The 12,107-nt window shown below is 59.3% G+C and overlaps 1 protein-coding gene across 1 annotated transcript; it reads right to left on the reverse strand.

Annotated features, from left to right (window-relative positions):
- Positions 1 to 631: 631 nt before the first annotated feature.
- Positions 632 to 4,744, reverse strand: GDF7 (growth differentiation factor 7). Its single transcript, XM_057743170.1, has 2 exons — positions 4,351 to 4,744; positions 632 to 1,590 (listed from the first exon to the last, which is right to left on the reverse strand). Exons 1-2 carry the CDS (start codon positions 4,742 to 4,744, stop codon positions 632 to 634), a joined length of 1,353 nt encoding a protein of 450 aa, XP_057599153.1.
- Between the last annotated feature and the right edge of the window lie 7,363 nt (positions 4,745 to 12,107).

Below are 12,107 nucleotides of genomic sequence, written 5' to 3' on the forward strand. Positions count from 1 at the left end.
TTCAAAACTGGGAGAATATTAGATTTCGAAAGTTAAAGGAAAAAGATAAGGCCTTTTGCAGCGGTTCCTCCCAGAGTAAACAGCCCCAATGCAACGAAAACCTTCAGAAAGGGAGTTACAGCCCTTTTGTCGGTCCCAGGTGCAACACCGGGAACTCTGCCCTCAGCCGGCCGTGCCACACACTCCGCCAGAAACAAAAAGGGGTGAAATGAGACTTACTCAAGTATCCTTTTAGGTCCCCTATTCTCAAGCCCCCAATTTCCTAACCCGTTTCTACCCGATTTAGTGCCAGTTACTGTAACAGCAACGCAAAACCATCCTCTCCCCCAAAGGGGGCAGTAGGTGCAGTGGTGATCTGCTTGCAAAATACACATGGCTGTGACATTCCGGTAGCGTCAGGTCATCTCTTCCCAGGGCTTTCGGAGGCTTCCACCGTAAGTGTGTGCATGAGTGACGAGTGTGTGGGTGTGAGTGTTGGTGTGTGAACATGCGCTCTCCCTCCTCCGTGCGGGTGCCGGGCCAAACTCCGACGCGAACCCACGCTAGGTGACGGACTCGGCCCGAAGCTGCTCTTTAGCGGGGAGTCCTCGGTGGCGCGGCTGCCCTTCCCTGGCCCGGCCTGGCCCGCATGCTACCTGCAGCCGCATGCCTCCACCACCATGTCCTCGTACTGCTTGTAGACCACGTTGTTGGCGGCGTCGATGTAGAGGATGCTGATGGGGCTGAGGCGCGCCGGCACGCAGCAGGAGGCGGGCGCCGCATCGGGCGCCATGGAGTTGAGCAGCGTCTGAATGATGGCGTGGTTGGTGGGCTCAAGGTGCGAGCGCAGCGGGAAGTCGCAAACGCCCTCGCAGTGGTACGCCTCGTAGTCCAGCGGCGCGATGATCCAGTCGTCCCAGCCCAGCTCCTTGAAGTCCACGTGCAGAGGCTTGCGGCTACAGCGGCTCCGGCCCCTGCGCCCGTGGCCCCGGCCCGCGCCCCCGCCGCTGCCCTGCGCTGCCCGCGCCCCGGCCAACGCCGTCCGCCGCCGCCTGCGGCCGCCGATGACCGCCGTCGGCAAGCCCATGCCGGGTCCCGGATCCGGCGGCGGCTCCGCTGCCAGCGCGGCCCCGAGCGCGCGGGCCTGGGCGCGGATCTCTCGGAACAGGCTCTCCTTCCTCTGCGTGCGGGAGGAGACGACCAGCAGCGCGCGCTCCTCCGCCGCGGCTCCGCCTCCGCCCCGCGAGCCGACGCCCAGCAGCCGCAGTGCCAGCGGAACCCGCGCCGGACCCGTCACTCCGCGCAGCAAGAGGCAGAAGGCTCGCGTGGCGCGCAACTCGCGGCGGTGGCGCCGCAAGGCGTCCGCCACGTCGAACACCTCCCAGCGGTCGGCACCCAGGGGCTCGGCGGCCCGGGAATGCAGCAAGCGCGGCGCGCGCGCAGCGCTGGGGCACGTGGACAGCAGCAGCAGTGCGGGAATCGCGCTGCCAGGGCCCGGCTCCGGAGACTCGCGGCGCAGCACGCGCAGCTCCGCGTCCACCACCTCGGCCGCATCGGGAAGGCTGGACACGTCGAACAGGAAGTTCATGCCATTCTCGGCTGCCGATTCGTCTGCAGGGGAGGGGCAGACACAGAAAGAGCGAAGTGAGAGCGAAGCCGGCACCCCCGGGCGCGGGGCCTCCTGACTGCAAATAGCCCCTGGATGGGGTAGCAAGGCTCGCTGGAGCCGGCCCGCCCGGGCGTCTGGGCTCCAGCCGAAAAGCTGCCTGCCTGGCCCAGAAGAAAGGGAGCCTTAGGTTCAGATTATCGAGAATTGGGCTTTGGTAGACGGAGCCAAATGCTGTCCGACAACCCACGGACATCAGCTTAGCACACCCCCGCACCCGAGACCAAGACTTAAGGCCGCTACAGTTCCGCTGCCTGCCCCAGAGCCATGGGTTTTCGAAGACTAGGTCGCAGGCCGGATTTCGGCCGTTGGCAGAAAGAAGACCCACTGGGCGCATCAGAAGTCGTGCGCCTCTTCAAGACCTGGAGGCCAGGCCGGGCGCGGTACGGCCACTGCTGGTTATTGCCCTGCTTAGCCGCCAGGAGGGAGTCCCGGTTGTGCGAAAACAGAAAATTTTTGTCCCCTGAAAACTGCTTCTGCTACCTCTCTTCCCCAGCCCAGCCTGGACATTCCAGCAGGCCACGATCTCCCATGCAGGCTGGGGCTCTTGCGATTCGTCCAGAAGGGGAACGCGTCCGCAGGGCGGCAGAGACGCTTCAGTGCACCCAATCTCCTTCCTCGCTTTGCCGGAGGGGAACTGAGACCCAGATGGGGGCCCGGCTCAGCCCATGGTCGCGATGGGGAACTCCAGGCTCAGCTTCTCCCCGTGTTTCCGCCATCTCCGACGGAGGGGAAAGGCGGCAAAGGAGCGCAAGCAACCTTCTGGGAAGGAAGCGTTTGAGGCAGCCGGACTGCCTTGCTGCAGTGAGGGCAAACGGACCGAGTGAGGTCTCCCCGCCAGGATCCACTGCTCCCCTTGCAGACTTATTCTTTCCCTCCGTCCGTTATGAATCAACTCAGGCTTTGGGATTTTATTTCTGGTCTTGGGCACTTTTTTTCTTTTGGGACTCAGAAAAGCAAAAAGGGTTGAAATTCCACCAAGCAGCAGATAAGGAGCTCCCTTTTGAAAAAGGTCATATGGTTTCGTTTTTCCCCAAACGCGGACTGTGCAGACTCCCAGCACTGTTGGAAATTTGCTCACCAACCAGGACGCCAAGCCATCGACTCTTGGGGTCTGAAGTTTGGGTGCTGCCGGTGGCCTCTGGAGACCTCAGGCAGCCCTGCTCCAAGTTGAGGCTCAGGGTGGAGAAGGAAGCAGGAGAGGTGCTGGGCAAGTGCTCCCCAGCCCTCGCCCACGCCTTCTCCCAAGGGCTTGCTCTCTGCAGCACTTTCTCTGAGTTTCTTCTACAGCCTGTCCCAGCTTTGAGATGTTGCCCATGAATCCTCTCCCTCCAGAGGGAAGAAGGAAAGGCAACCTTACTAGCCTTGCCAACCAAGCAGAGCTCCCCAGGAAAGGATTTAGTTCAGGCTGAGGCTACCGAAGGCCTAACTCAACCTAAGAAAGAACATATGGTGCCTCTAAAAGCTTAGGGCCAAGCACATCTCACCTCTCCCACAGCTGGAAGCCCACTCAGCAGCATTAAGACTGGGGCCTTCCCTGGCTCTGTACACCAGAACTCAGGCTCCCTATGAGTACCCTAGCATCCCATCCAGGGAGCACGCCAGGCCCTAGATCCTCAGACAATGCTTGAAAGTTCCCACCAGACTACAGGGCCATTTGGGCCCAGGATGTCCTTGCATCCCAAATAAAGCAGTCTGTGTAGACATTGGGTGTATGTTGGAGAGGATGAGATTTGATCACTGCACTCTACCTGCTTTCCTAGGCTAGGGTAGGGTATGTACAATCCCCCAGTGTCTCCCAGGCAGGGCCTGGATTGCAGCAGCACTTACTTTCCAATCCTATTTGCCTTTCTTTCCCTCCCTCCTGCCTCCCATGCTGGGTCTCTGGCTGGATAGAATTAAGGCTGAAATTACTTGCATTTCCGCCTGAAATTAGTTAAATTTTCCCTATCTGTCTGCTTTAATGGCTTCAATAGAGATTAATAAAATCCAGATGACACACACCAACCACCACAGCCTCACCCAAGTCCTACCTTTGGAGGGCTCAGGGTGGAGTAAGGTGGAGTGCTTGGTCCCAGAGCGGCCTGCATGCCTGCAGAGTCGCTGCCTTCCTCTCCTCCCTACAGGACCGGGAGTCCTCCACCTCTGGCTCCCCCAGGGGCCCAGCACAAGGCAGGCACCCATAGCTAAACACCTCTACCTAGATGCAGCCTGCTGAGAAGGGCCCTCTCCATACCCGGCGATGCCACCAGCCTCTCCAGAGCCATTTACTTGAGTCTGATGCCTGCTCTGTCCCGCATTCCCCTCCGTTTCCCCCAATTTGTAAGGCCCCCCGCAAGACGCTGCAGAGGAACGAAACAGCCGCCGCCGCCACCACCGCGCAGTCCCTCTGGACCGGACCCCCTCCTTGCTTCTCCGGATCTCCAACTCAGCCTGGCTCCTCGAGGGCACCCGCCGGCGACAGGGCCGGCGCCGCCCGGCAGAGGGACGGGCTCAGCCTTCTGGGGCCGGGCCCCGCAAGCTGCCGCGGCTCTAGCCACAGTCCAGGGGCTGCGGGTTCGGGTGCGTGGGCCTCGGCGAACACCTGAGGCTGGGATGTGCGGGGACCGAGGCCCCCGCAATGGAATGGTGCCGGGGCACGGCTCCAGCGCTGGCCTCAGCCTAGGACCCGACAGGATGGACGGGCGCAGTGGAGGCGTGAGTACCTGGGGTCGCCTGGTCTGCGAAGCCGGTGATTGTGTCCGCGCGGCCGTGGCGGCCAGAACCCGAGGTGGAGGCGGCGACTGCCCCGGTCGGAGCCCTCCCGGCCAGGCTCCGGTAGAGCGACATCATGAACTGGTGCGGCACCACCGAGCCGTTCCTGAAGCCGGAGCCCGCGGCGCGGCGCGCGGCGCGGGGCCCGGGAGCCGCGGCGGCCGGGGCAGCGGAGGCGTCCGCAGTCGCGGCGAGGACCCTCCCGCCGCCGCCGCCGCCGCCCCCCGGCCTCTCGGTCGGCCCTGCCCCCGCCGCTCGCAGCACGGCGGCCGCTTCGAGCCCGTCGCGGGGGCGGCAGGCGCTCAGCAGCCAGAGGCACAGCGCGGCGGCCGCGCTCAGGTCCATGGGCTCCGAGGGCCAGGCGGGCGGGCGGCGCGGGCTCCGTGGCTTCGGGAAGTCCCCCGGCGCCTTTTGAACATAGTGTTTAATAACGGGGGAAGTGCGCGCCGCGAGCTGCGGCCCCCCCTCCTCTCCCACCCCACCCCCGCCCGGCGCCCGGAGCAGCGCCCCCTGCCGAACGCTCGGGCCGCGGCGCCGCGCCCCCGACTCCGGCCTAACGCCGAGCCCGGGGCCGGAGCCTCCTCCCGCTGCCGAAGCACCTCGCCCCCGCTCGCGCCGGGCCAGTGTCCCCCGCTGGGGGCTCCCGCCACGTACCGGGCCCCCGCCTCGCTTCGCCAGGGCAAGGCGACCCCCCTCCGCCCTAGCTGCGCCCGGGCCAAACGCGCCCTCGGGAGCCAGAGGCTCCGAGGCATCGCGCGTACCCGCCCAGCTTCTTCCCCACTCCCCTGCGTCGAAGCACCCGCCCCCCGCCCGCGCCTATTCCGCCCGAAGTGGGGCCGCCGAGGGCCTCGGCCCCGCCTGTGAGTGCCACGACCCCGTGGCCAAGGCGCCCAGAGAGCCCACAAGGGCGCACAGAGGCCGCAGGGGCCCTCGGGGTTGCCACAAGAGCGCGTTTTGGGTCACCGGTTCCGCGGTTCCCCATCCTAGCACAGCCTCCCAAGATCGCAGCGGGAGGCCGGAGCAGGGGAGGGGACCCGTCGGGAAGAGAGGGCTGGAAGGGGAGGCCGGAAAGACAGCTGGACAAAGACCGACGGTCGAAAAGCAAAGGTCTGGGCGCGGAACACGCGCTTAGACGGGAGCCAGGATCTTAAAGGAGCTCAGGAACTACGGAGGCAGCCGCGGGGTGATGAGGGGACTCCGGCACCGGAGCGGCTCCCCGAGTTCATCTGTGCGTCGAAAGTGAGGACCTTCCGCCCACCTCCCAGGGGGCCCGACTAACGGAAATGGGCTACCGGGTATGTTGGGGCGCGGCCAGAGCCGGGAGGGCGAGCGGTGAAGAGCCTCGGGGCGGTGCCTCTGTACTTCCTTCCCGGGCCACGGTTCTCGCGCAGGGCGGGGGCTGGATGGAGGGGGCGCCCGGGGTCGCAGTCGCGCGGGCCGTGGGGCCTTTGGGTCTGCAGCCCGCAGGAGTAGGTCCCGGAGGCCACAACTCAGGGAGACGCGCCCGCCGGCGAGGGATGTCGTCGGCGGGTGTCGGCTCAGCTCCGCCGGCAACCAGGACATCCCTCGAGTGCGGGAAAGCCCAGCGGAGGGACGAGCCGCTGTTGGGCGGACAGAGGGCCAGAGCCGGATGGATCCCTATAGCAGGGAAGGCGCGTCTTTTTCTTTTAAAACTGTATTTGCTACCGAACTCGAAATCTAGGCGGGGGCAGTGCGTCATGGTTACTTTGAGTGGCCATCAGCGTCAACGCTACGCCACCGGACCCAAAGCCGCTTGAGTCCCGCTCTCGCCCGGCTGCCCCGCACCCTGACCCACGGAAGACGCCCGGCTCGGGGAGCTCCTGGGCCGAATGCGGCCCCAGGCTTCCTATTTCCCCTGCACCCGCTGCTTCGTCCCAAGCGAGCTCCTCAGTAGTCGCCCAGCCGACCACCGCGGAGACGCAGCGCCCGCTCAGCTTGGGACTTCGGGCCGCTCACCACTGGGGACGTGTGGGGGCAGGAGAGTCCTGGCAAAGGGCCATACCTCGAGGACCCCAGGCGGATCAGGTGGGCGGAGGAAAAAGGCCCGAGGTTCGCGTGGGAATGCCGGCAGGAAGGGCGGTGGGGGGCTGGGATGACCGGGGCTGCATTAACCCACCCTGCCTTTGGGACTGAGGATGGAGAGCCTGGACAAGGCCGAGGTCACGGGTCTCTCTTTGGATGGTCCTGGTACAGAGCGGCCCTGCAGGAACCCACGCAGGCTCTCTGGCAGAGCCGCCCCCTAGAGACACTGGTCACAGTCAAAATAGTGGCTGCCCAGCCACAGGTCTTTCAGCTGATGCTGGTGCTGGGTCCCTGCTGTCTTTCTCTGCCTCCTTTCCTCCTGCAGCCACCCATGAACAGTTTGTGAATGTTTTGCATATACTTCCACTAGGATTTGTGCAAACGCCCTGGAAAACCCGGAGCTGGGGTCAAGTAGTCCTGGTTCCGGCCCTGGCCCTGGCTTTGCTCTTAACAACAGCCCCCGATATCACCTGGGCTTCACTTTCTGCAACTGTGTGAGGGAGAGAATGGAAGGATCCTGGCACAGGCTTGGCACAGCAGGTGCCAAATAAACGTTTGTTAATTGCATGATCCCTCCGCCTTGAGGTCACCTTGGGGCTTAGGAATGAGGGATGGGTGGGGATCCCTGTGCTCTTGCTGTCCATGGGGGAGCAGGCCATTAAGCATCTTTGAGACTGAATCTTCTCATCTGTAAAATGGGGAGGTTCTCACTGCAGGCAGTTTGTGTGTGTCCAGGGTAACAGGCTGGCACAGAGAAGTCCCAGTAGCCCTGCCTCTCTCAGCCTGTTCTGGGCCCCAGGGTGATGATGGCCAAGAGAGAAGCAGCTTCCAGGCACCGGAAGGCTCTGGAGGAGACTGTGGCGGAGGGGGGGGAGGCGGCTGCTGCTGGAGTCACCACCCACCAGCTGCATGTGCTTAAGCCAGGCCTTAGCCGCCGTCACCTGTGTTTCTTGATCTGTAAAGTGAGGCAGTAATACATTCATTCATCATTTATTCATCCCTCTATTCATTCCTTCTTTCCATTAAATACTTACTGTGAGTAGCTTGCCATGTGTTGTGGATTCAGCAGGGCACAGGACAAACGCGTGGAGCTTTCGCGAGGGCAGAAGAGACCCTCAACACATAAATACGTGAATGTACACTGCGGTGTGCTGTTAGGTGGTTCAAAGCAAAGTGATGGGAAGCGGGGGCTGGGTGCCTTTTTGACCAGCAGAGGCCACACTGAAGCAGAGCCCAGAAAGGAGGGAGGCAGAGGGAAGCTTGGGCCATGTCTGGCTCCCTCTCTTTCCTCTCAAACAATGATGTTAACCGTTAATAATGGTTACCATTAACCAAATAATACTGATGCTTCTTCTCCAAGTGCCAGACATCCTGCCAAATGCTTAACATACTCTCATCACTTCGTTCTCACTACTGCTCTGCCCCGTGAGGTAGGTATTATTATTTGCATTTTATTGACAATGAAAGTTGAGTCACAAAGAAATGTAACCCCTTTCCCAGGTCACCTGCTGAGTAGCAGAGCCTGGAGTCATCAACGTCTTTGCCCAACACTTCCCTGCCCAGACAGGAGGTGGGATTGTGGGGAGCTTGACCTGCAACACTCTCCCCAGCTCCAGTGGAGAGGCAGAGGGCCCTAGCCTTCCTTGCAAGCTCTTTGGAAAATTCTTGGCCAAAAAGGAACTCAGGTCCAGGTGAGGATTATGGAAGCACCGTCTTGGGGACTCCTTCCTGCCTCTGGCATCAGCTGGGAGCTCACAACACCGGCCACTGAAATCTGTCATCACCAGCAGCAGGGCCTGCCCGTGACTAGAGAAGCCACAGAGCTCAGAGCAGGACGGGCTAGTAGGAGCCTGTCGTCCGATGGCTAAGTTTACATGATGTGATCTGATGGCCTAGCGAGTCAGGCCCACAGTGAGGGCTTGACTGGACCAGGTCCCTGGATGCCCTGTCCAGAGCTTCTCCAGGACCCCTGAATGAGCATCAGTCTAGAATGCAGGCAGCACCCTCCATGAGGACAGAGGCACATGAGACCAGGAGTTCCCAGCCCTCCATCCCTGACTCCGTGAAGCTGAGGCCTTCTGGTGAGCAGGTGGCCTTTTGGGGCCACAGCACCAGGCTGCCCCAGGCTCACTTGGGGCTTCCTCCTGGGGGACACAGGGAGCCTTTGATAGGTGGGCCAGGCAGGAGGGAGCTAGCGTTCCCCGCCTGGAGACCCGGAAGTTGTACCCTACCTGCTGCTAAGCGCACTTTCAAGGTGGATTCCAAGTCCTCTGTCTTGCCCCAGCAGTCACTGGGCAGCTGGGGATGAGGCCCAGGGACTGGTGCAGGAAGTTTGGAGAAAGCTGGGAGAAAACTGGGGCTGAAAGGTCCGAGTTCCATTCTTTATCAGTCTGAAGACCACCCCCCCAGTCTCCCAAGAACTCCAGACTTCAGCTGTTACCTCCTCAGAGAGGGGAGATAAGATTGGCTCCAACAGGGGGAGGAGGGGAAAAGCAGTCTGGTTGGGGGGGTTGGGGGGGTGTTTCTTGACTGGGGTGGGGAGGAGCGGTCCCCACATTCTCATCGCCTTGGAGAGCTCTTTGCCGCTCATCTGTCCTTTGCAGAAGCGGTTTGCTTCCTCTGACCACCAGGTTTCTGACTCAGGTCCTAGAATCCAAGGATCTGAAGAAACATTGTGAGTTATTTGGGCCAACTTTCCACATGATGCCGGAGTCATCACAAACTGCTACCCGGGCTGTGCTTGCCTACCTGCAGAGACGGGGGCTCCGTCCTGATCCTGGCCAAGCTTCTGACAGCTCTGAAGGTGGGAAAGTCTGCACACAGCAGCCCTGAAAGACACCACCCCTCTCAGATCACCTCTGCTGATGAGAGTTCACATGCCACCTGGGAACATGAGCTGGCACATGGGCTTGATACCACTTAGGAAGTTAGACTTGCATTCCGCCAGCTAGAGCCACCGGAAATTGGACCCACCCTGCTGCCGCTTGCTCAGCCTGGAGCCAGTGTCTCCTGACACACTAGACACTGAGCCCCCTGTCTAATGTCAAGAGCACGAGAAGCTTCCTTAGAGATGCTGTGCTCTACACCTTGCATGGCCCACGCAGGGCAGCCAAATCCTCAGGGAGGGAAAGGGATCAGCACTGTGTCATTTGGCATCACAGCCACCAGGGATGGTGGGGCCCTTCTGTGATCCTGTGCTTTTGCTCTCCATGTGGCTCAGAAGGTCTCATCCCAGCTCTGCCCTGGGCAACCTAGAGGTGAGGAAGAGGATGAATGAGGGCTCAGCCTCCACCCTGTCCACTGTTAGGGGTTCTGGGTCCCTGCAGCCCAGTATTATTTTGGAAGGTAAAACAGACACCCCCTGGCTATAATGTCGATAGTTCCCAAGAGCCAAGAGACCAGAATTCAAATCTGGCCTCTAACCTTGGGTGGCAAATCCCTTGGCCCTTCCTGGCTTTCAATCCCCAAATGCACAGTGAGGCTGACCATCAAATGTCCACCAAGGGTCCACCCGTGAGAGATGGAAAGTGTATGAGGATGGGGCCCAGTGCCAGGGACCCAGCCTGGACCTACCATGGCTGTCGTGATTCAGAGCTGGAGAGGGTTAGAGGTAAGGAGGTGGGTTAGTCTGGAGCTCTGCCCCTGAAGAAGGTGTCCCTGGGAGGGTGGGGGAGGAGAGATGGTGACGACAGTCCGCAGAGGGAGCCACCTAGCTTCACATCTGTTGCTCTTGTTCTCTGTTCAGCACATCTCCAGCTGCAGCCATCTCCCCCAGAAATACCAGGGATGGGGCTGTGGGTGTGGGAAGATTCCAGCAGGGCTCTGGCTCAGCCCCATCTGATGCCCAGGTCTGGGCTCCCTCGGGCTCAGAAGCATTTCCCATGATCAGTAAAGGGCTGCCTCCCCCCAGGTTACCCGGGGTAACAGCTCTGGCATCCACGCCGGGGTTGGCTGCAGCCTGGCCACTGGCTTGGCCTACCCTTGAGTGGGGGATGGGGAAGGACCAAGAAGAAGGGAGTGGGATAGCTTCTTTTCCAGAAGGTTCACAGGGGATCTCTCAGAGCCCTTCCTTGGGTTTGGAACCAATGGGGAGGGCTGGTGGATATTGCCATCTGCTGGTCACTGGTTGTAACAGCATCATGCTGTGGCTGAACCCCTTCCTGCTCGGATTTACAGAGACCAGGCCAGTCTGGAGAACACTCAGGAACTCGTGCACCCAGACCCTGCAGTTAAACCAGCTTACCTGAAGCTCTAAAGTATCCTGGGAGTTGAGAAGACAAGGACCACAAGCCTCCACTGAGGTCAGGAAAGAAACTAGAGTTTGGGGTCATGATAAAGACCTGGCTTCCAGACCACCTTTGCTGTGCACTAGCTTTGTGACCTTGATTAAGTTAATTGGCCGGTCATCATCCATCTTTAAATGAAGACAGGGCTCCCGACCTGTCAGGTGTGCCTAAGAATAAAGGAAACAAAGTAGTAAAGTCCTTACCATGGTGCCTGGCTCAATAAATGGTGGCTTTTACAGTTTTCTGATTAAGTCCTGGTTTAACCAGTTGGAAGGCTAATCTAACCTGTCCACCCAGTCTCCTCTGTTCGGTCACTGTCTTTGAGGCATTTCCCCTCTTGCTCATTGTGGATATCACTAGTCTGAAGCTGCGTCTCCATTAGATTTTCTTGGAGACCTTTGTGGACATGTAAGATTAAAATAAAACAAACTCTTTTTGGAATAAGAACTGGTGACTCAGAATGTGCAGTGATTCAGAATGCCCAGTCCTCCAGTCTTGGTCAGATAGGAGCCCAGGGTTTCTGTTTTAGACACACAATGAACCATACTGTCTTCTTTGCCTGGGAAGATAGGGGCTAACAGAGGTCAGGAGCAGAGCTGGAGGACCCAGAAGTTGTGTCCCCCAGTCCAGGATGTGAGACCTTGCAGATGCTCCAGAGGACAAGGACACTGGGACCAAAATGTCTCATGGTTCCCACAGCAGAGCATCAAATAGGAGCATCATGGGGCTGACCCAGGGACCTGGTATCATCAAGTTGGGTGGCCTGTCTCAGTCCACTGGCCCACATGGTGAAGGCATCTGTGAGATCTTCAGGGGGCTAGTCTCTGAGGCTGCCCTGCAAAGTGTGAGGCTACCTACAAAACTGGGAACTTGGCCTTAGTTCGCCCGTGTGCTTCCCAGTTTCCTAGGTAGCTGATCCACCTCTAAGTAAGACCTCAGTTTAGGGCAGAGCCCCAGCTGGGTTCTGTGCTCCCAGACATTTTTTTTCTGGCTTGGATAAAGAGTTGGAGGACTCTAATCAAAATGCTTATCCTGATTGCTGGGGGCACAAATTTGAAAGAGTTAGAAAAACAAAGGGTGGCAAAATCAAAATTCCAAAAGTTACCAGCAAATCATTGCAAATTAAAAGAATAGTGGGATGCCATTTTTCTTTACTTCTCAGGTTAGTAAAGTGGAAGAACATAAAATTCATTATTGGTAAGAGGAGAAACAAGTGGGCATTCTATGTACCATTGGTGGGAATATAAGTTAAGAGAGATTTTCCAAGAGCATTGTCAAAGCAGCAACATTTTAAAGAAGGTTTGAAAGTGCCTTAACTCAGCACTTTCAGTCATAGAAATTTAATGTGTTATAAGTATACTCAAACAAGTGGAGATAAA

This window comes from Hippopotamus amphibius, chromosome 7 (genome assembly GCF_030028045.1).
Source record: "Hippopotamus amphibius kiboko isolate mHipAmp2 chromosome 7, mHipAmp2.hap2, whole genome shotgun sequence".
NCBI classification, from domain to species: domain Eukaryota; kingdom Metazoa; phylum Chordata; class Mammalia; order Artiodactyla; family Hippopotamidae; genus Hippopotamus; species Hippopotamus amphibius.

Excerpts from the sequence above, each read along its gene's own strand:
- GDF7 (XM_057743170.1), bottom strand. The coding sequence starts at position 4,744 with ATGGACCTGAGCGCGGCCGCCGCGCTGTGCCTCTGGCTGCTGAGCGCC. Across the intron at positions 1,591-4,350 it reads CGCAGACCAGGCGACCCCAG|ACGAATCGGCAGCCGAGAAT; the intron begins GTACTCACGCCT and ends CCTCCCCTGCAG.